General features: G+C 42.5%; 1 protein-coding gene across 1 annotated transcript; it reads right to left on the bottom strand.

The window, feature by feature from the left end:
• Positions 1–8482: 8482 nt before the first annotated feature.
• PHAX (phosphorylated adaptor for RNA export) lies at positions 8483–18362 on the bottom strand. Its single transcript, XM_039567450.1, has 5 exons — positions 18230–18362; positions 14783–15402; positions 13347–13467; positions 11457–11540; positions 8483–10406 (listed from the first exon to the last, which is right to left on the bottom strand). Exons 1-5 carry the CDS (start codon positions 18323–18325, stop codon positions 10137–10139), a joined length of 1191 nt encoding a protein of 396 aa, XP_039423384.1. The 5' UTR covers positions 18326–18362; the 3' UTR covers positions 8483–10136.
• Positions 18363–22767: the final 4405 nt, after the last annotated feature.

The following is a 22767-nucleotide window of genomic DNA, read 5'->3' as shown; positions in this document are numbered from 1 at the left end:
GCTTAGTTCCTCATGGTTTAAGAGATTTAGGTATTAATTCCAAATGGCATCTCACAAAGGGCCAAATTCCATCCAGGGATAAATGACTGCTCATCCATGCCAACTTTAATGTAATCTGCTCTGCTCAGCAGAGGACAGGATTTCACAGAAGGCTCTTATTTGATTCCGTACCCATTTGCAAGAGTGAATTCTTCATGCTTCTCTTGGGCACTATTGAAATGGCAAACAATGTTAAATGCTGCTAAGGGTGCCAAAAAGAACTTGAGCTAATATTCTTACTGATTAAAAAAACCATTTTGGAATTAGCTGACAGAAATCTTATCTCATGAATGAGAGGTGCTCTGCCTCGTAGTAGCCCATGAGTGGGAAAAACAACTTTTGATAACAAAGCTCTTTAAAGAATAATGCACTTCCTGTATGTTCTTATAAAGAAACTAGTGTAATGCAAATAGGGTGATAGCTAAGATACAGGTGTGCTGGATACAAAAGAAAACTCCTGTGCTTTCTAGAACTCTGACAGTCGGCTCATCATCCTCCAAACTTCTCGAAGGCTCAAACAGTACTCTGCTGGTTCCAAAAGTTTAAAGATGTCTGAATAATTATTTCAGGCCTCGTGCCGAAAGTTGCTTGGACGTCTTGCAGAGATGACTTAGTTCTGAAAATATGCATGCAGATAGGCAATAATGGACCTGCAAGATATCATCTGCAAAGTTCTGGGCTAGAGACCTGAAGCAGCAAAATGTGTTGCTCTCTTCCCTGCCTTTCTTTTCAGGATGTAGCTAATTTTTCTTGCCTGTGATTTCCCCTAAATAGGCCCTGGCAAAATACCACTTCCTCTTGTGTGTACCAGTATGGGAGGATATTATGCTGGAGAAATATGGTGTATAGAAACAACAAAGAAGGAATAAGGAAGTAATTTAATTTTTATTCCGCCTGCATGATAAAATTCATGCTTCACAGTGAATCAACTGCCAAGCCCAAGGAGAAAAGGACTATCCTACTCACAGATACCTGAAAAATCAAAAGAATAGTTACTTTTATTCATCAATTGATTTATTTACTATAAACCTTTCAACTTGCAAGTAGTGTTTGCATTTTTTAGGACAGAAAATTCATTATTCCTTCCTCCTCCCCCAGTAATTTTTGCATAATTACCTGACTAAACTTCAAAGGGGAAAAATTATAGCTCTACAGAAAAACATCATAAAACTGCCTTCAAAGAAGTGGCTTGGAGACACAAAGCAATGCTAACGTGTTATCTTTTTTATTATCATTATTCTTAAAAGTAAATACTGTGATAAGTGCATTCAAGCAGCACAAACAACCCCACAGCCAGCTCCTTTTCAGAAAAAGCTATTTTCATGCCTGTCCTGCTCTAGGAAATGCTTGGGCAGGAGCGACACTCAGAGGAAGGCAGAGATTACACACTTTGTCAGCATTTTTTTTAATTAGTTTTGGATACAAATAAATATTTATATATATATATAAAAATAAAAATAATTTTCCTGTCCATGCTGAGGCAAGGATATGGTGGGTACCTCTGTTTGGATTTCAGTGAGCCCCCAGCATCACTTTAGATGATGGGGCTTGCTGAGTTTGGCTCCAGGTCCTGCTGATAACACCTTCTTAACTTCTCAGACATCAGACTGCTATTTCCTCCATTTACTCTTCCTCTGGGAGAGCTTGTCCTCCCAGCACATACCAGATCCAGATTTTCTCCTGGCTGCCTCACACTCCTGATTCACAGACATTATCCAGCACCTGCAGAGGATTTCCTTCAGGGATGCAACTGCTCCATTTGGTCTCATTCCCACATCTTCAGCTTGAAACACCAGCCACTGAGCCTAACTCTTTCCTATGTATCTTTCAGTTTAACAAAAACCAGCCAATTTCTCTCAAGTCTCCTGAATGACCTCTGAGAAATTTTAAATACTCTCACCCCATAGACCTTAATGTTTTTACTTTTTTCCAGTGATTGGGAGGAAACTCCCAGGTGAGGCCAAGTTCCACCTCCTGGAAGGTCTAACTTTCTCCAAAATACTGTACAATACACAGGGTAGAAACCATTGCTCTGATAGCTTTGGAAGATTTAGGATAGCCCAGGGGTCTGCATGCTGCTGGTGAAGTCTGATCACCCTTAGAGACAACTGGGGCAAACGCCCTGCTGTGCTTGTGTGAGGCAGAGGAATTATGGACAATCACAGTGCTAAATAGCAATATTTTGGAGGGAGTTGTGGGCATGCAGAAATTGCCATGCAAGGAGTAGGGAAATTACAGGAATATTTTTACATGTTTGTTTCCTTTGCCCGGATTGGTGGAAGGAGGAAGGTACTGGAAGAGAGAAGGGTTCTGGAAGTTTGCTTTAACTTCTTGGTATTCCTTTTACTTTTAATTCTGTTAGTAATAAATTTTCTTTATATTGCAGCTGTTTAAGTGTGGACCTGTTTTGGCTTGAAGTTTTTTCTGTTTTCCTCAATAAATCTTTATTTCACCTTACGAAAATGAAGTTTTAATTTCCCCTTCTCTGCTCAATTATAGCAGAGGCAAGTAAATAAATCATTTTTTCGTGGTGCTTGGCACCTAACCAGCATCAAACCACAACAGAGGGGAGGCCCTCTGCCCCTCCCCTGAGTAGTGGTGAAATATCTCAAGGGAAATTACTCCTCCCATCAAGGATCAATGGGTTATGTTTCAATGGAAATGTTTTTCTCCATTTTCTACCCAGTGCAAATCAAAGACTTGTAAGGAAATGAAAGGTGTAGCACAGCCTTGTTTTCTGCAGTACAACCAACTCTGGACTCCAGTCTGTAAATAATTTTTAGGCTTTTGAAAGAGGCTCATTAAATCCTACTGTGTGGTGTTCTCAGTTTAGAGGCTAAAAGTTTTACGTGTTGGGCTGTTAACATCTGCCTACTTGAAGTATCAAGGCACTTGTATCTACTTCCAGTCATTTTTAGGAATTTCTGAACCACGGTGAAGGTGTGCCAGTTTGAAAATTGCAAGTAATTACAGAGAAGAAAATTCTGCTTTTTCCTCATAAAAATAAAATAATCTTAATTATTTTATTACTTTATTACTCATATCAAGTCATGTCACAGAGGCGGTTTAGCAGCATTATCAGTTCGTGTTCACTGGTGGAAGGCTTATGTTCCCCAACATGAAACTGGCAGCTCTTAAAAGCTCCAGAGAGGCCAAAGGAGCATTGTGGGTTTTTCTGTGTGCACTGCTGCACACAGTTTAAGCAGAATATTAAGGTGCTTGAATGCATCCAGAGTCTCATGTCCCATGAAGAGCATCTGAGGACTTTGGGTTTGTCCAGTTTGGAGGGATGACCTTGTGGTTCTCTACAGCTTCCTGAGGAGGGGATGTGGAGAGGGAGTTACTGATCTCCGTATCCAGCAATAGGATGGGTGGGAATGGTTCAAAGTTGCTTCAGAAGAGGTTCAGGAACAGGGTTCCTACAGAGGTGATGGATACCCCATGCCTGATACCCTGCCTTAAAAACAATTATGTGGGCAATGAGCTTAATTAAAGGTTCTAACTTTTGGTCAGCTCTGGAATGGTCAGGCAGTTGAACTAGATGATTTTCATAGGTCTCTTCCAACAGGAACAGGAACTTCTCCTCTCCCTCCCCTCTCTCTTTCCCCACCTTTAAGAGCTTACTGCAGGCTGTTGATTACACTCTTAGTTATCTCTTGGGCAGGGACTATAGTTTCGTAGATAGCAGCAGATCGATGTATTAATTACATGAACAACCTCTTTCATGCCTGCTTTTAATCTCATCTGTTTAACTCCTCGTGTAACTGCTGAGATTAGAAGTACTTTATGGCTTGTCTCACATGCGCACACCCCTCCATTCTCTGCGGGGTTGCTGTACAGAGAAAATTGCAGCAGGTCTACACCTCCCTCCCTCTTTTCATTTGTGAAGAGAGTAAACAAGACTGCAGCAGGGAGGAAGGAAGGGAGAGAGGAAAGGAAGTGGTGTCCCGAGGGGCCCGGACCCTTGGCATGGAGTTTATCCCATAAATGCTTTGGGACCTATCGACAGGAAACTCCTGGAGAGGGTCACTGCCAGAGCTGGCTGCTGAGCAGAGCGTTCCTGAGAGCCCAGGCAGTCAGTCAGGGCAGGCAGAACCCAGAAAAATATATCTTCAGGTTAGGGAATCCTAAAGCCCCTTCTTTTGCTGCTTGCTTGGCAACCCTGATCTTTTCATTCCCTCATTCTTAAAACTGCAGATTATTGCACTTTACAGCTGTGGTGCTCGGGTATTCATCTGCTCTACACTCTTTTGGCTAAACTGGGGCATCCCAGCCTGCAAAAGGCTCCAGTCTGTTGAGAGGTACTGAAGATATTCTGGCACAGAAAATCACCTTGAATGCCTTTCATCTGGGTAAGGTAAGAAATTAAGCAGTTTGCAGAAAACAGCTCAGAGAAATAACATTACAAATAAACATCAAATAAAAGCAGACAGAAGGTGTTACCTGTTCCCAAAGCATGGAAATAGACTCAGTATTAGCAGCAACTTCTGTAGAAAAGGTTATAGCAACTATAGATCTTTATCCACTGTGACAGAAGTTCTTCATGGAGCAGCAACAAGGTGCAAGATATATTTTATATATTTTCCTAAGTAAATAAAAATGCAATTTTTTTTTAGATCTAAGGCTACTTAGGGAAAAAGAAGAAGATTGGGCTGCTATATAAGTCCTGTACATATACACAGACACTCTGATTTTCCACCAAAACCTTGAGTCCTAAATATTTTGTCACATTCTTCACCAAGGAGAGCAAGTCCACTTTAAGGCAAATTGGTGGCGTTTTAAAATTATTTTTCTTTATAAAGAAAATAGTCCACACAACAGGTTTGGTGCAGTTTTGTATGCCATTTAAACATTACATACTATTCTGTTCCAGTTTGCTTTGTAAGAGGAAAAAGCAGCCACATGGAAAAGCAATCACAGTTGCCCAGCATCTGGAAACAGGGAATGTGTGAGGGTATCAGCAACTAAAATTTCCCAGGGCTTTTTTTTTTTTTTTTTTTTTTTTCCTTTTATTTTTGGAGGCTTTTGTTTCAGCTCCATGGCAAGGTCTCTCCTGGTGCTCCAAGACAGAATGGTCTTCTGGGATTTATTTCACCCAGTTCTGCATGTTGAATAAAGACATTTCAGTGGCTGAAAGGGTGTCAGTACAAAGCTCATCAGTAGTAACTAAACAGCAAATGTAAAATAATTACTGTAAATAATTACAGTAATTTGCTGTATTTTTGTACAGTATAATTGATAGTACAATTATACTATCAACTGGTGAAAAAAAACCAAACAAACCCCAAACACCAATAATCACCTGATAGAACAAATGAAAAATTCAGATGGCAACCTAAAAAAGTGCAACTGCTGCAGAAAAATGAGAGCACCTTTCAAAGGGATTATGTCTTAAATAAGAATGCTGATATTCTGGATCACTAGTAAGTTTGCAATTAATAAAACTACTACCTTGAAAATGTTTCTCCAGATGGAATGAGGGTTTTTTTCTGTATGTATTTAATGATACAAAATTGTTGTTTTGCTTTTTTAGTTTCTTTAAATAACTGAAAAATAAATCTCCCTGCTCAAGCAAAAAAAGAAGCAAGAACCCCAACAACCTGAAAGGTGTCTGGAATAGCTTAACTTGTGCATAGTCTCCTGTTGCAACTTCAGATACACATTCCTCATTTTTGTCAGTATTTAGGCCCAGATGTTTGTGATTCTAGAAATGCATTTGGCTGGGCAATATTAAATGTACCACAGCTGAATGTTCCTCCCACAGCTTGGAAAAAGTGGCATCTATCACCATTGCAGATGGGCAGGACAAGAAACCTTCAAATATGTAATTTGTAAGTAAAGCTTTGTTCTCCAAGAACTTAGGTCTGGCAGGTCACTGACTAATATGGGATGCATTAGGTCCAAAATCACCAAGAGGCCACAGCTGCAGCAGTGGTGGCCACATGTTTTCCAGCTGCCTGCTGAATCCTAGAGGTGGTCCCAGGAAATTGCAGTCATTGCCCCTGCGACATTCCTGAACCCCTTAAGCAAACTATGATGCCTGTAGGAACCCAGAGTGCAGAGAATATTTCTCTGCCTGTTTTGAAGGGTTCTAGCCCCCTGGACAACACTGTTTTTGACCTTTGTCCTTGGAGAAAATTGCCTACCCTCTGGGAAGAATTAGAAACCACTCTGGTGTGAACTAGGTGATAGAATACTATGTAAGATTGTCACAGGGTGAAAAATTTAGAGGATTTGGGTTTGTTAATGTAGTAAACAGATAAAGGCAAAAAACATAAAAATGGAAGAGTGGTGGTGTTCTCCAAACCTTCTTCTTCTTCTTCTACTACTCTATATTCTGCAGTAGAAGTAGTTTGGGATGATTGGATAAAGAATTCCACAGTTCCACGTGACCAGATGATTTATTATACATTGGTGGAAAAGTAAAAATAATGTAAGCTTTTAGTGACCATTGGTTAATTTACCTTTAAAAGACTGTGTAAATCTTGATAATGAGGCATTCTCCTGCATTCTCTGCTCTGTGCTATGTCTGGGTCACGTTAAGTGGCTCTATTTCTCTGATAAGACTTTATAAACAATTATCTGAAGGCACAGAAGGCTGATAGCCCCATTTGTCTCACGAACTCCTGGCAAAGACTGTAAAATTCTCCCTCATCAGGGGAGGCATAATTATAGCACAGATACTGTCAATGCTGAAGCTCTTAAGACTGGATACTCCCAGATCCACTGAAGCCCCACAGTGGTTCAGAAAAAGGCTTGGATCTCTGAGGTGCTGCTGACCAGTAAGAATTAGGAAGAGTACTGGGGCACCAAGTAAGCCTGTATTCACTGGAGCCATGAATTCTGCTCTGTACATTGATATGAACATTATTTTTTTAAAATATTGCCTCTGACGGACTCCTTTGAGTCAGAGGATGGTTTAAGTTAAGGGCATAAATAACGAGTGTTGTCATACTGAAGTTTTATGATTGCTAAAAACTCGGAATTAAAAAAAACTTCAAGAATTGTCTTTATTACTCACTCTACTCCTTCACTACTCTGAAAAAATACAAGGAATTTGTCTTCTCTGTAACAGAAAATGCCATAATTAATACAATCATCTCCTTTTCCCATCACCTTTATACCTTCAACTGCGTCATTCCATGCTTGCTTGAGAATTTTGGCAAACAGCAGTTAATGAGCCTGGAGGGCATAAGAACATCTTAATGAGATCATCTTCGTGGAAGGGGAAGGAGAATCTTTAAAGTTGCCATTGTACTTCAAATGATGCTTTCAAGATCCACAGTAAAACTGAATTGTTCATAAATCATTTTTCTGGTGGTACCAAAAATCACTGTTTTCCAATTTGAATTTCGGATGCAAGGTAGCAAAAGGTCTTTGGTTATGAATGAGCATTGTGTTTTCAGATGAAAGCACATTTCCCTCGTTTTTTCACCATCTTCTTCAGGTATGACAGAGGTGGCTCATTATGCTGCTATAGTTTATGGGACAGAGGGTGATGTTCTGTACCAGCAATAGAGATTCTTTATTTGCAGCAAAGATAATGCCTCAACCACACCTGCTCATCAGAGAAACCCAAGAGCTCAAACCCCAGCCCTTGTGCTTGCATTTTCATCTGCAGAGCACCAGCTACCAAAATCGAAACATACAGATCTGTTCCCAGAGAAAACACAGCTCACACCTGACCACAGGGGTCCTCTCCCTGTGAGGACCAGCTAGGGAGAGACCAAAGTTGATTAAGTAGGAGCTGAGAGAGGAAAACCTCTCACACAAAAACTGGTGCTGCTTAATGCAACCTGTTTGATATGGAAGGAAATTGCTGGTGGAACAGGAGTGAAGACGTGGCTACTCATCATTTTGAACTGGCTCGCTTCTGAAAGAACTCCATTGAAAGCCAGGGAAAATAGAGAAAAACCACAAGGTAAGAAAAGGTCTCTTAGACATCGGGAGGAAACTGAACCATGGAATCTGCTGAGTTGGAAAGCACCATCCAGTCCAGCTCCTGGCCCTGCACAGATGCTCCAACAATCCCACCCTGTGCTTGATCAGAGAGCACTGTCCAAACACTCCCTGAACTCTGTCAGGTTTGGTGTTGTTGCCACTGCCCTGGGGAGCCCATTCCAGTGCCCAACCACGCTCTGGGGGAAGAACCTTTTCCTATAATCCAACCTAAACCTAAAGCCCCTGACCCAGCTTCAGGCCGTTCCCTGAGGTCCTGTCACTGGTCACCAGAGGGAAGAGATCAGAGCTGCCCCTCCTCTTCCCCTCCTGAGGATTCTGAAGACCCCAGTGAGTCTCCCCTCAGTCTCCTCTTCTGCAGCTGAACAGAGCAAGTGCCCTCAGCCCCCAGCTTCCCCTGCAGACCCTTCCCCATCCTCACTGCCCTCTCCAATAGCTTAATGTCTGTATCACCCTTTTGTTAAAGACAAGACTTCACACACCATTTCAGTACTCTTTGCCCGGGAAATCAACCTTAGAAATATTAACATTAAAAAAATACACAGTGCAAATTACATAACAATAAAAAAACTGCTTAAACCAATGTTACAATTTGCTGATTCTATCCAGAAAACAGTTAAGACATATCCCCAAGCAGTTCCCAAAACCAGGATCAAACGGTACAGTGCCAAAGCAATTGAACAGCACAAAATTCTGTTTCCCTTACAGAAGTCACCGGTTCACTCTGACCATCACTGGTTAGGAAAATTAATGAAAAAACAAGAAATTTTGTTACTTCAGCAAGAGCAAATACTACCAGCAAAGGCATGCTGCGCAGCTGATGAGTAACTTTTGAACAGTCAGGAGCTCTGACACATGAACAGAAAGAAAGCAGAGAAGTCAAAACTCAGATTTAGTAAGGCAGGTAATGGAATGTGCTGTTATGTGTCAGAAGTGTTTCTTCAAATGCTGCAATCCTTTAAATGCCAGCTCTTGACAGTCCTGAATTGCTCAATCTAATAAACTGATTATGTGTTTTAGTGACACACTTTCCTTCTAAAACTCAAGGACTCAAAGGTGAACAAAATTTATGTGCAAAAGTTGGGTTGAATAGTGTCTAGTCACAAAAAAAAGCCACAACTAATTAGTGACAAAGTACTTGAGACATCATACATACCAGTGTTGCACAAGTTCTTCAGCTATATTAAAAAGAACGTTCAACATAAAAATTGTTTTCAGCTGAACTAACCAAGTACACGATAGTTTTCTGCATCAAATAAAAAAAACCCAAAAAATATCCCCTGCAAGAGGCAGCACAGAAAATCTTCTGCAAGCTACACATTACCTCACCACACAAAGGAGGAGGACAGAAACAAGAACTGCAGGGTAAAGGGTTTATATCTGCATGTACAGACTACAGACCCTTGAAGGGAACACAGCTCAGTAAAATCTCACTACTCTGAAAGCTTTCAGTTGTATGTGTCTTCAAACAAAAAGATCTGTGGAACTTAGGTGTGTGTCTAATCATGGGAAATGTTTAGACAGAACAGGTAGGAAGCTCAAGTCACCACTGGAATAGAAAGGATAAAACTGCTACAGAAATCTGAAACATACATCGCTCAATACTGCTTATTTACAAGGTTGTTATTCAAAGGTCACTGACCACTAAAGTTTATTTCATGAACCAATCTGTTCTTACAGGTCTTAATCCTATTAATACTGCTGTTTTTGTCAATACACTGCCACAGTAAGACTATATGATCTTTTATATCAAGACTAAATTTATAGTAAATTTAAATTCAGCTGCAGTAAAGAGCATTGCTCACTTGATGACCTTGTGTGCTTCAGCAAATTAAATGAGAAGTACTTGGTTAAAACATAGCTTTAACTCCTAAACCTAACATGTGACTAAAAACACTTCCTAAGGAACATGGTGACGCAGGGCTGTTATCTAGAAAAATCTTAAAAGTTTCTGAGGACTCAGCAAACAAGTAACAGGACAATTAAAAGTCTTTCACGCTGTTAAATTTAGCTAAGAGTTACATCCTGTTCTTCAGCATCAAGTATTCCCCACGCTTCCAAAACAAGAAGCCATGGGATTACAAGAAAGGCTCATTTAACACGTTTCATAGAGGCTCTGTTATCAAGAATATTAGTGACTAAAATATCTCCAAATCATGGGCATTATCAATTTCAATGGTATCTTCATGTTCCATCTTTGCCTCGTGGTGCCCCTCCTGCAGGTCATCCAGGGAAGCCAGAGCCTCATTTGTGTCACTGGCAAAAGTCTCACGGGAGGCATCGTCATATTCTTGCAGGTTAAGCCCCTTGATGGCCTTCTTCATCTTCTTCCCCAAAACTTGTATCCTCCTCTTCTTGGCAGCTTTTTTGTTTTCATACTCCTTTTGGTTTTCCAGATAGAATATTTCCTTGAAAGAAAAAAAGTAAACAGCAACAAAAAAAATTTTCGCATATTCATTTTACTGGTATTTCCTAAAGAAAATGTGAAGTGATAAAAAAAAAATTACAAATACTGGTCAATATTTAACTAAAGTACTTGTTATTGAGAGCAGAAGAAGGAGAAAAGACTGCACTTAAGGAAGAGGGTGGAACAGAAAATTTCTTTTGTAATAGTGTAATGTGATCAATCTTGCAACTCGTTAAATTTTTTGTGACCACTGTAAGCTATGAAAAGATGTTGGTCTTTTTTTTCCTGTTTCATTTTTCTCCAAACATAAAACAAGAAATCACAATGTATGTTGATTTGGTTCTCAATTCCCAGTACCAGACCCCAGAAGGGTTTACAGAGTGACCTGTAGCCACCTACCAGCAAAATAAAATACTTTTTTTTTTTTAACAAAAGCTCTACTAAGTAGCATATACCACAAAAAAGAAAGAAAAGTTGGTATTTTCTTCACTCAGTTAAAACATCTCAGAGAAATAATGTTTACAAGCTTACAAAACTGATTTAGAGAGCACCACACATGAGCCCAGTGAGCAATTCAGATTAGGTTTAGACCATCAACTGATTTAATGAGAAATTCTGCCTGGTGCCACAGTTGGAGCTATACAGGACAGAAATATTCCATTAAGAGACCTGCATTCAATCCATGCACAATGACACAGAACTACATGGGAAGAAACACAACATGGATATCTTTGCTGTAAGGAACACAAATATACAAATTAAGGAAAATCTAAGGTTTACCCATTCAAAATCTACAATCTCATCTTCATCAACAGGTTTTTTTGACTGGCAACATGCAAAAGTGAATTCCCTCTGCTTAGAGTTAATGGCAATTCTACAGTTTTTGGGTAGGTCTTTTATTTTTTGCCTGTATTTTGAATGTGAAAGCCTGGTCTCAATGGAATACATAGTTAAATTTGCTAGAAGTTACAGAGTTTCAACCGTGACATTTCTAACAGGAAAAAAAACCCCACAAAACCAGAATGTACACTTGCACTCCTGACATTTTTACCTTGATTTGTTCTTCTTTGATGCTCGGTGTGTTCTTCAGCAGGTTTAAATAAACGCCCCCAGGTGTTCTTCTCCTGGTGCCATTCTTAATAGGGAGAGAGGAAATTAGGAATAGCAAGCTTAATGATAAGTGTTGACAAAAAATAGCTTCTAAGGCAACACTCAGTGTTGAGACAAAACCCATTTAAGTTCTGTGTGTGTCAAGTATCACATGAAAAAAGCCCTGGCTATGTCTCATTTGTGAGTGAATTAGTCATACGAAGGTCAACAACCAGCCTGCTAAATCTGGACAGGAAAATTATAAAGTTACAAAAAAAATTTTTATCACTTCACATTTTCTTTCCAGAACATAATGCTAAATAAAACCACACACTAAACCTGATTTTGGTACGAAGAAACAAAATATGAATAATATTCTAACTACTCTCACAGCTATCTGCAACAAGTTTAACTACTCGAGCACTCCTAACACATAAGCCCAGTAAAATGTCTAAAATGAATTTAATAAAATTATGCTATCTCAGGGGTTTTTTTTTATAATTGTGCTCAGAAATGCTACAACTTGTGTTATCTACAGGATTTTGCAATTCTGCTGAAGCCATAGGAAACACAACCTGTACTTTTAAACTCCCTCCCCACCACACAGACCCAGCAGTTTTTAGCGCAGCAGCAGCAGTGCAATACTTAAAGCATGGAATGGGCTCAGCTTTGAAACCTCTGTAAATTTTAAGTGCTAATTATCATACTATTATTCGATTAAAATTTGTAGTATGAAACACTACTTGTACTCCAGTAAAAACTGGGTGACACCGTGCAAAATGTGATACTTTCCTGCCAAATAATATACTATACAATCTAAAAAATTCCAAGAACAGGGAAGGTCAGGTTTTAAGTCGGTTCTTGAAACAGCACATGTGAACATCTTTTTATCACTTGCATTTCATTTGTCTTTTGTGATCTGCCTTTCAAAGAGTGTACTCTGATCTGCATCCAAAGCCACCTGTGCCACCAGGAGCTGTGTCCCTTCATCTCCTCTGTGAACAGTTATTAAATTATCTTTCAGGACATGCTTCTAACACAATGCATCTAACACAATGCTTCTAACACAACTGGCTAGCTGGAATTTGTTGCCGTTACTTTTTTTTGAAGGAGAGAGGTGGTGGGTTTTTTAATTTATTTTGGTTTTTTTTTTAGACTGTGTCCTCCTACTTGTTCTTCCCCTCCTCTCTGCTTCTGAGTGATGGACCTTAAAAGACATAAATTGTAATCAAGTGAAAGTATTTCCCGGTTCTCACCCACTTTTTCCTCACCCACAGCTTTTCTCATCCACTGTGTTTTATGCACTGAGGCTCAGTATTTAACAAGAACAAAAAACATGCCAAAAATTGATAACTTAAACATGGGGTATAGGGTTCTGACCATGATTTGCAACAGAAATCAGTGCTCAGTTTTGCTCTGCTAATACGCAAGCCAGTGGTTCCCTAATAAAGCCAAGAGCTTTCCTTTTGGGAGTTACTCTGCAAATGGAATACTGGAAATGCTGTTTTTTATTCAAGCTTGAGGATCTTTCAGTCCTGAGTCTGTGAGAGAAAGATCCCGAAGAGAGCCACAGTAACAGACACAACATTATCCCTGCAAATCAGACACCAACCTCAGCACAAGAACCTGGGTCATTTCCAGGTTCATTCCACCTTACTGTTTGCTCAAATCCTGCTGGAAGCTTACATGAGTGTTTATTGAGGGAGTCTCGTGGCAAGGGAAGGCCACAAAACTCCAGGAGAACACGTCCAGCATGAGAGACTTGCATCAGCACTGTGTGAATATTCTACAAGTAAAAGGTTGTGCTGCCCTCCCCGTCCCTGGCAAACCCACAGGATGGCATTTTCCTTACCACGATGAACAGTCCACCATTCTGTTCCACTTCAGCTGTTTCCATCAGCAGCTCAATGGCTTTTCTCTTCCCAATTATTTTCACTACTCGAGCAATTAAGTCTTTCTTTGGCTCACAAAGTCTGAACAGAGAGGAAAAGAAAAAGCAGCACATTTACTGTCAGGATAATTTCTCGAGTATAACTGACTGTGGAACTTCCACAATGAATAATTCGTTTTGTGCTGAGGATTCTATGCATTCAAATGTGTTTAAATGGTTTATTGAATCAGATTTCAAAATACTGAGCTTCTGAGGGACGTTCTTTCCCTAAAGCAGGCATTTTTAAAACTTGTTTCAATGAAAATGCCTTGAGTGGTTATTTTTCTTCTACTGATCTGTGAAATATCAAACCAAATATGAAACAGCAAAGACCTGCATAAACCTCTGAAATCAAAGTATAAAAGCTTCTTGTGCATTTAACAGTTAAAATTAACTTTTTACAGTTTAATCAGCAACTGGAGAAAATGGGAAGTGCAAAAGTTCCCCTGTATCACGTGCCACTTTTAGACAAACCTACGTAACAAAGAAGAAATCAATTTGTTGACTGATCTATGATAATCTAGAAAAAGCAAACAAACAAAAAGAAAAAATTACACTACAATCAGAACCCTATTGATAAAGCTCAGTGCCACCACTACTACAAACATTTAGAAAAAGAGGCTTCTGTCCTATTTCAATGAAGCTCTATACAACAAAAAGGAGTTTATTGCAAGAAATATGCTCAAAGTTTTCCAAATAATAAATGAGAAACTACCCAGAACTGTTAACAGCATTAATAACTGTCTAATTGCTGTAGCATTGCCAGATTCTGAAGTAATACCACATGTATAAGAACAACAATGACAAATTATCCCAGGTTTTATTCAAATGTCAAGCTAACTGTCAGTAAATTGTCTTGCTCCCTACTTAACATAATTTTCTTCCCTTGGACCCCTGAAAGAGGAGTGTGGCAGTTTGATTCCATCCAAAACACTGCACTGCCCACGTTATCTCCAGTTTCAAAGGTTTAGAACTTGTAAAACAAGATTTTTGTGTGACCACAGCATGTGTGCATTGGTGTCCAACTCCAACCAACCATGGGGTATTTCCCCAAAAAAGCCACTACTAAACCTGTATACTGAAAAGCAGAATTTTTCCTTGCCACTGTTCTCAAATAACAAACCATCCTGGTGTCTCTTTAAATAAAAACATTAAAAATTCAAAGAAACAGGCAGTATTAATTGCATGTTTCTACAAGATCACCAGCCACAGTGATGCATTTTTATCCCAGGATTTTGGAAATGCTTTTCATGATCTGGTGTGACACCTTATTTAGCAGCAGGGGAGCTTTTCCCCCCTCTTCTTTCAACCAACCACCAGTACTTAGTGAAGTGAAAACATACCATTATTAAACTCACCTATAAGCAATTTCATCTGCCACTTTTTCCTCTGAATCTTCCTCTGTTATCTCATACCTTCCCTTGTATTTCATCTCTTGCCTTTCGCCCAGTCTATCTCTCACGGGCCGCTTCCGTTTGAGGAAGCCCTGCCCGTTTTCCTCCTCTGCTGGCAATGCCTTCTTGTCATCCTGCATGTACTCATCCAGCTCTTTGTCTAAAGTCTCTGCCTCCTTCTGCTGGGCTTCCTTCATTAGCTTTTTAGCCAGCAGGTAGTTGTAAGTCTCGGACTGCCTGCTCCTGTCAATTGAGCCGTCCATGCCCAGAATCCCAAGCTCAGTGGCAACCGCGTCCTGGTTCTGCTCCTGGAGCACTGCGCCCCAGATGTTGTTGACCTTCTTGCCACGCAGAGCAGTCTGTTTCTGGTGGCTCTGGCTGAGCTGGAAGGGCTCAGGTTTGGCAGGGGAGAGGTTGAAGCACTTCTGCCTCTTTCGCTTCCACAGGCAGCTGTCGTCGTCAGAGTCAGAGCCGCTCTCCTCGCTGGAATCCACGCTCTTGGTGGTCCTGTAAGGAACACTGGGAGCACAGGATGAGATGCTGCTCTGGAAGGGCCTGCATGAATCACTGCCAGCGTGTGGCTTCTGGAATGAAAAAGTGAATTGAAACCCATTATTCATGAAAATTAGAAGAGCTATCAAGTCGTCGATTAGCTAAAATACATAATTCTAACCCATGTGGCCGTGCAGTCCTCCACCAGCATCTCCTGGGCCACAGCACAGGAGCATCCTTTGAAACTCCTGTATTTTGAGTGTATGAACATGAAACAGAGCATGGCTGACACAGAAACACATCAGCAGTCACTCTTCTTAAGGCAAACTTTGCTGAGTGAAAATGATTATGAGACTGGAAAAGTAGTGAATATTCCCAGACTGGACAAAGACACAACATACACAGCAGCTCTAAGAAGAGAAAAATACCAAAACAAAAGAGCAACCTACCAGAGGTTTGTCTAACAGCAGAGCAGTTAATAATCTCGCTGGAGTTTCAAGTGAGAAAATCAAATGACCAAAAATAAACCCCAAAACCAAACCCACAAAACTGGGATGCTGCTCAGACTAAGAGTGTACTGTGATCCTGGTTCCATCAGGACAACACCCGACCAGCTTGGAGACAGCAGGACCTTACAGAACCACCCATTTTTCCTCCTTTAAACCAACCAGACACCATGGATTAACTACAGCTAATTAATTAGAACAAACACCCCCACCAAAAAATCATTCCACTGATACACAAATACTCAAGAAACACTCTTGCTCATAATTCCAGTTATTTCCTGAGTGCTTTCTTATCAAGTTATATGCTGTCCCATGATCTTTCAAAGTAAGATCTCTTCCTTCACTTTCAGGTGAAGCGAAAAATTCTTTCTTTAGCCTTACTGCTTTCGTCAACATGGGCACTGCTTCTTCTTTCTCCAAACAGCAAACAGAAAAGAGAAGTATTCAACTTATCACATTATAAAATACAAACCTTTAACTTCAAGTATAATACCAAAACCAGCATAAATAAAAAAAGACTGAACGCTTCTGTAAGAAACTTATTTTGTGCTTCATTTCTCAGAACTATACTGCAAAGATCAAAGTAACTGGAGAAAATATAATTCTTTACACATACAGTGTCACACACTGATCTTAGTTTGAAATCTTTCCCTTTCTGTACGCCATCATGAATACCTTATACTCTGAGTACAAATTCCTCACAAAGTAAATTCCTCATATCCTCTGAGAACCCCAGACCGGTCTGGGTTGGGAGGGACCTTAAAGCCCATCCACTGCCACCTCCTGCCACAGGCAGGGACAGCTTCCAGTATCCCAGGCTGCTCCAAGCCCCAATGTCCAACCTGGCCTTGGACACTGCCAGGGATCCAGGAGCAGCCACAGCTTCTCTGGGCACCCTGTGCCAGGGTCTGCCCACCCTCACAGGGAAGAATTTTTTCCTAGTATCTGATCTAAACCTGCCCTCTGTAAGTCTGCAGCCATTCCCTGTGCCCTGTCCCTCCAGCCCTTGTCAATTGTCTCTCTCCATCTTTCCTGCAGCTCCTTCAGGCCCTGCAAGGCCACAGTGAGGTCACCCCAGAGCTTCTCCTCTCCAGGCTGAACAAGCCCAGCTCTCACAGCCTTTCCTCCCAGCAGAGCTGCTCCATCCCTCTGCTCATCCTGGTGCCTCCCCTGGCCGGGCTCCAGCAGCTCCAGGTCCTTCCTGTGCTGGGGACCTCGGGCTGGTGGCGGGGGGGACATAAGGCGGAAACCCCGAGAGACAGAGGGACAGTGCTGGCATCTCTACCCAGACACGGAGAGATGCGGGAGAGCCGCAGGGCCACGGGACTCGCAGTGCTTGGAGCTCTCTCGCGTGGTCACCCAGCGGCTCGCCCCCACTGCTCTCATTGTCCCCACTGCCCCAATTGCCCCCACTGTCCCACTGCAGCCACTGTCCCCATTGCCCCCACTGCCCCAATTGTCCCCACTGCCCCCATTGCCCTCATTATCCCACTGCCGCCACTGTCCCCACTGCCCCCACTGCCCTCATTGTCCCCACTGCCCCCATTGTCCCCACTGCTCCCACTGTCCCCACTGCCCTCATTGTCCCCATTGTCCCCACTGCCCTCATTGTCCCCACTGCTCCCACTGTCCGCACTGCCCTCATTGTCCCGATTGTCCCCACTGTCCCCGCTGTCCCCACTGCTGCCGCTGCCCCCATTGTCCCCACTGCCCCCATTGCCCCCACTGTCCCCATTGCCGCCCGCTGCCCCCCAATTGCCCCCATTGTCCCCACTGCCCCCATTGCCGCCGCTGCCCCAATTGCCCCAATTGCCCCACTGTCCCCATTGCCCCCACTGTCCCAATTGCCCCCATTGTCCCCACTGCCCCCACTGTCCCCATTGTCCCCATTGTCCCCACTGCTCTCATTGTCCCCACTGCCCCAATTGCCCCCATTGTCCCCACTGTCCCCACTGTCCCCATTGTCCCCACTGTCCCCATTGTCCCCCATTGCCCCCATTGTCCCCACTGTCCCCATTGCCCCCATTGTCCCCACTGTCCCCATTGTCCCCATTGTCCCCACTGTCCCCACTGCCCCATTGTCCCCACTGTCCCCATTGCCCCCACTGCCCCCATTGTTCCCGCGCGCGCCACGCGCCGGCGCGGGAGCGGCTCCCCGGGGAGGCCCCGGCGGCACCAGCGCAGGGACAAGCGACAAGCCCCGGCAGAAACCACCGGCCCAGGGAGAAGCCACCAAGCCCCGGGAGAAACCACTGGCCCAGGGAGATGCCACAAGCCCGGGAGAAGCCACCGGCCCGGGAAGCAGCGCTGCACGCCGGTAAAAGCCCCTCAGGCGCGTCCTTCGCGGCCTCCCCGTCCCGCAGCCCCGGCCCGGCGCCCCCGGCCCGGCGCTCCGGCCGCTGCCCACCCTCACCTGTCCGGGGGAGCCGGCGCCGGGCATGTCCGAGTCGGAGCCGGATAGCTCGCCGTCCTCCACGTCGCCATCCATGTCCCGCGGCTCCTGCGCCATGTCCCGGCGGAAGGGCGGAGCGCGGTGGCGGGGCGGGACAGCGCGTCCGTCCGGGGCGGGGATGCTGAGGGGACGGCCCGGCCGCCGCTCCGCCTTCCCGGCGCTGCGCCGTGGCGGTGCTTCGTGGTGGATGGAGATAAGGCGTTATCGGTCTTACAGCGTGTGGCAGGCGGGTGGTGGGACCCGGGGGCGTTGCGGGATGTGGGATGCGGCGAGCTTGCCTTAAGCCGGGTGTTCTTTGGGGTGAAACCCCGGTGTGCTTTCAAGCCTGGTCAGCGAGAAAGAAGGTTCGTTCTCGTCAGTGGCGCAGGCAGCAGATGCATCCCGTAGTGAGGGACATCTGGGAACTAACAGGCTTTAAGGATGTAATAAATAAAGGTGTGGAGAAGACACGGCTAAGAGGGAATCCATTAATGCGTATAAATATTTCCAAGGCAGTTCGTATAAGGGGATGGTGCCAGAATCTGTTCAGTGGAGCCAGTGACAGGATGAGGAGCAGTGGCCATAAAGTAGACCACAACAAGTTCCACCACACCATGAAGAAGAATTCCTGTCCATGGAGGGGGCAGAGCCCTGGAACAGCTAGCCCCGAAGGTTGTGGAGTATCCCCCTCTGAAGACATCCCAAGCCCAGCTGGACACGTTCCTGTGTCACTGCTCCAGGGGACCCTGCCTGGGCAGGGGGTTGGGCTGGGTGAGCTCCAGGGGACCCTTCCAGCCCCAACCATTCTGTGGTTCTCTGTCAGTGGAACAGGGAGCACTTAGCATCCCCTCCTCGAGGACATCTGGGTGATGAACCTTTAAGGTGATGGCATTATTGTATGGTGATACCAGCGCTCGAGGTATTATTAATTACTGATTGAGGAAAAAAAGAAATCCAAGCAGATATATCATGATTGTTCAGCATGTATCAGCTGATAGATAGGTACATTTTAACAAAAATAAAACAGCACAGGCAGTAAATCACTTCTACTGGAAACATCTTTATGCATTTGACTCCAGGAAAACAAAAAAGCTGTGATTTTTCAGGGAAGAGATACATCACAGCTAGGCATTTAAGGTCTTGGTGATGTGGGCCTGAAGACCTAATATATTTAAGAGAGGCACTTTTTCACTCTCACCATTAACAGGCCTCTTCATGGACACTGTTTTTCCTTTATGAATTTTAGACCCTCTTACCTGAGGACTTCAAGCTATCAGTGCCTCATTCGAAATCCCTTAGCTGTGGCCTAATTGGATTTTCAGTGCTTGGACACTTAATTGCAATGAAAATCACTGGAGGATAGTTCTCATTATCAATTAGCCATCCTCGTTATCAGTTATCCAGTCAGGCCTTTGAAAACCCTGCTTGACATTTTTCTGCACATTTGGATGGCTGCTTTCCTTAAAAGTTTCACTCCTGGCCTTAAATTTCCTTTTGTCATCCCTTGGAAGAAGAAAAGGCACAAAGCTGAAGAAAGACCAGGAACAGTTAAAGCTCCTTCCCTGTTTGGTCCCTCATGAAACTCCTGTTGTGGTGATTCAGAATTATTCAAGAAATCCAGTGAAAATGAGATAAATTGTAGGGTGCTTCTTTCTGTGCTGTTCTCACCTGATTTCCCATTGCATTTAATGATGCATAGCACTTACTAATCACATCCTGTTCTGCAAAAAAGCTGTTTTTCATCATATTTCCAATTAAATCATATCTGTGGGATTTCACTGGGTCATAGGGAGTTCCTGGACTGAGGTCAAGTGGAGCTGTGGAACAGGGGAAATTTAATCATCCAGTAACTCACATGAAGGAGTTCTCTATGTCAGCATAACCTGTATGTGAACAAAAACTACAAAAAAAACCCACCACAACTTTCAGTTTAACTTCGGAGCAGTAGTTCATTTGGGCACTTCATAAAATGTCCAGAAGCTGGCCCAAGAAGATAAATCAGATAACAGTGCCGCTTACTCAAAAAAAAAAAAAAAAAAAAAAGAAAAGCCAATTGATTCACAGCCCGATATCTGGATTTCCTATATGAATATTTTGTATTGAGATATGTCTTCCCACCTCCATCTTTAATGCAGACTCAGCTATAAAGGACATTTTGTTTTCCCACTTCACTTCCTGGCAAAGGACAGAGAAGTTCTTGGTTAAACACTAATTTCACTCATGGTCTCCTTGATGTCTCTTTTTGCACACCTTCAATTTTCCCCTTACCAAAACCAACTGAGCTGACAGAGAAAGCTTAAAAAACACATTGAGCATATCACCTTCAGAATATCACCTCCAGGTATGCTCAAAAATCATATAATTAAGTGGAACAGAGAGCAATCCTGGTTTATGGCAGCTGCAGCTGCACTCTGTTGTGCTACTGCAGTTTGGTGTGACTGGAGCCTCATCACTGTAGGTCCAGGTAAGGCTCAGAAGATCCATCTCTGATTGCAGCAGGTTTATTCTGAGAAGACAGAGTTCCACCGAGTTTGTAGCAAGTACATTTCATGTCTGTGAAAACAAAGTGTGCAGTATTTTTTAAACCAAGTTGAATAAATCATGGAAAATTACTCCCTCCCTGCTCCAGTGGATGGTTCCATATTTCTTGCAGCTGTAAGTGACTTTGTTTGGGATTCCTTGTGACAATCCCTATGGTTGTTTACCATTTCCTGGCTGCACAGAGAGGGTGCACAAATTTCAGAAAATGTGACTGAATTAGCTGATTTGTTTGTGAAAACCATTCTGTTTTTCGTGCCCTAATGAGCAAGTCAAACAGATGGAGAATATTTATTTCAAGGCATGCATTTAATTAAAGCAACCAAGGTCGTCATGGCTTCTTCACCTCATCATGAACTGAATTCACAATAGAAAAGACTCTTAACTCCTCCAGGATTTTTTTTTTTTTTTGAAAGAATTCAATTGGTGGTGATAAGACTAAACAATCTGTTCAGCAGCACAGTACGTCCCAGCCCAACAGGATGTTCACTTGGAAAGGGTGTTATTCAGGAGCACTTCTGCTCCTCCGGTTGGAGCTGAACCTCTTGGAGGGGTGCAGTAACCTGAAAATTCTTTTCATCTGTGCTTCCACTGGATGAAAGCTGGGTTTAGTTTCCCTGAAAAAGTGCAGAAACTTTTCAGATAATCACAGTTATGTGTCATAAGTGTCCATCCTCCCACTCTGACTCCAGCACTGCAAATACCTGTTTTTAAAAGCCATGAATTCCTGAGATGTAGGCGGTGTGCCAGGGTGTTACATCCTCAGTGTGGCTTTGAAACAAAAGCAAAAACATTCTCAGTGCTTTTTTTTCCAACAGGATTTGTTCAATTAAGGACTTCTTGGTTTTAGGGCTAATCAAAACACTTTAAAAAAGCCCGAATGAATTATACAAACATACAAATATCAGTAACAAATACCTGCATTAAGAGAAGACTTTTAAGATGCAAGTTAGTGAAAGTCAAACCCTTCTAATGAATTCATAATATGCAATTGTGAAATCCTGGTGAAAATTAAATCCTTTAAAGTGAAGGAGATGAATATGCACACAGGCACAAGAAGTGCATGTGAAACCATCTCCTAGGTCCTCATAAGGAGAATTTTCAGGTCTTTAGGTACAGAGGGGTAGAGGTGTTTTAATGCTGAGTAGCTCTTTGGTGTGTGTGGGTTTGTTTTTTTGGTTGTGGTTTTTTGTTTGTTTGGTTTTTTGGGGTTTTTTGTTTGTTGTTGTTTGTGGGTTTTTTGTGTATTTGATTTTTTTTTTTAATTTTTTTTTCTGACTATCCTACTCAGTTACAATTAACTGGCAGCAAATTTAATTAATCCCACCAAGTCAAGTCTATTTTGCCTGTAAAGGCAGTTGGTAGGTAATCTCTCTGTCTCCATCTTAATTTTATTTTCTTTCCTTCACCTGTCCTTCCCGTGGAAGTGATAGAGCACTTGGGGGCCAGCAAAGGTCAACCCACCACATAAGTCAGTCTCAGTCCAGATCTCACTTAGAACTCTTATTTAATCAGTAATTGGCAGTTTTTCTTTTTACATTCAATATTTTCTTCCTGCCACATCTCTTAGTACTATTCACAGCATTGCTGTCCTTTGTGGCTGTAGGCTGAAAGGCTGCTTAAAAAAGAGTTTAATTGGAAAGTTCTGAGAAATAGAAATAAGTTCTGGAAAAACATTTTCAGTTCAAATGTACTCTCAAAAGGAAGTGATTTCAGTAAAGCAGTTGGTAAAGGTTAATTGCTAGCTGATAAAAATATGTGAGCAGGAAGGCAAAATGGTCAGTCTATTCAAGAGTTGCACAGGCATTAATATAATCATTGTAGCATGTTAAAAAATTGGATTAAATCTTTACACTTGGAAAGAAACAATTATTAACTCACTAAACAGAACTTGTAACAATGCTCACCAAGGCTGAGTCATTTGTCAATAGCACAGATGTGCCACGTTTAGATGAAAGAGGTCCAACAGGAAACAAATTATA

The sequence above is a fragment of the Corvus cornix genome, chromosome Z (genome assembly GCF_000738735.6).
Source record: "Corvus cornix cornix isolate S_Up_H32 chromosome Z, ASM73873v5, whole genome shotgun sequence".
Lineage (NCBI taxonomy): Eukaryota > Metazoa > Chordata > Aves > Passeriformes > Corvidae > Corvus > Corvus cornix.
This window is presented reverse-complemented; position numbering and strand designations above follow the sequence as displayed.

What these genes read in the sequence shown, in the direction of transcription:
- PHAX (XM_039567450.1), bottom strand. Translation starts at nt 18,325, where the DNA reads ATGGCGCAGGAGCCGCGGGACATGGATGGCGACGTGGAGGACGGCGAG. An exon ending in GCAGATGAAATTGCTTATAG is followed by an intron (nt 13,468 to 14,782) that starts GTGAGTTTAATA and finishes CTCTCTGTTCAG; the next exon opens with ACTTTGTGAGCCAAAGAAAG. An exon ending in TCAAAGAAGAACAAATCAAG is followed by an intron (nt 10,407 to 11,456) that starts GTAAAAATGTCA and finishes TTTTCTTTCAAG; the next exon opens with GAAATATTCTATCTGGAAAA.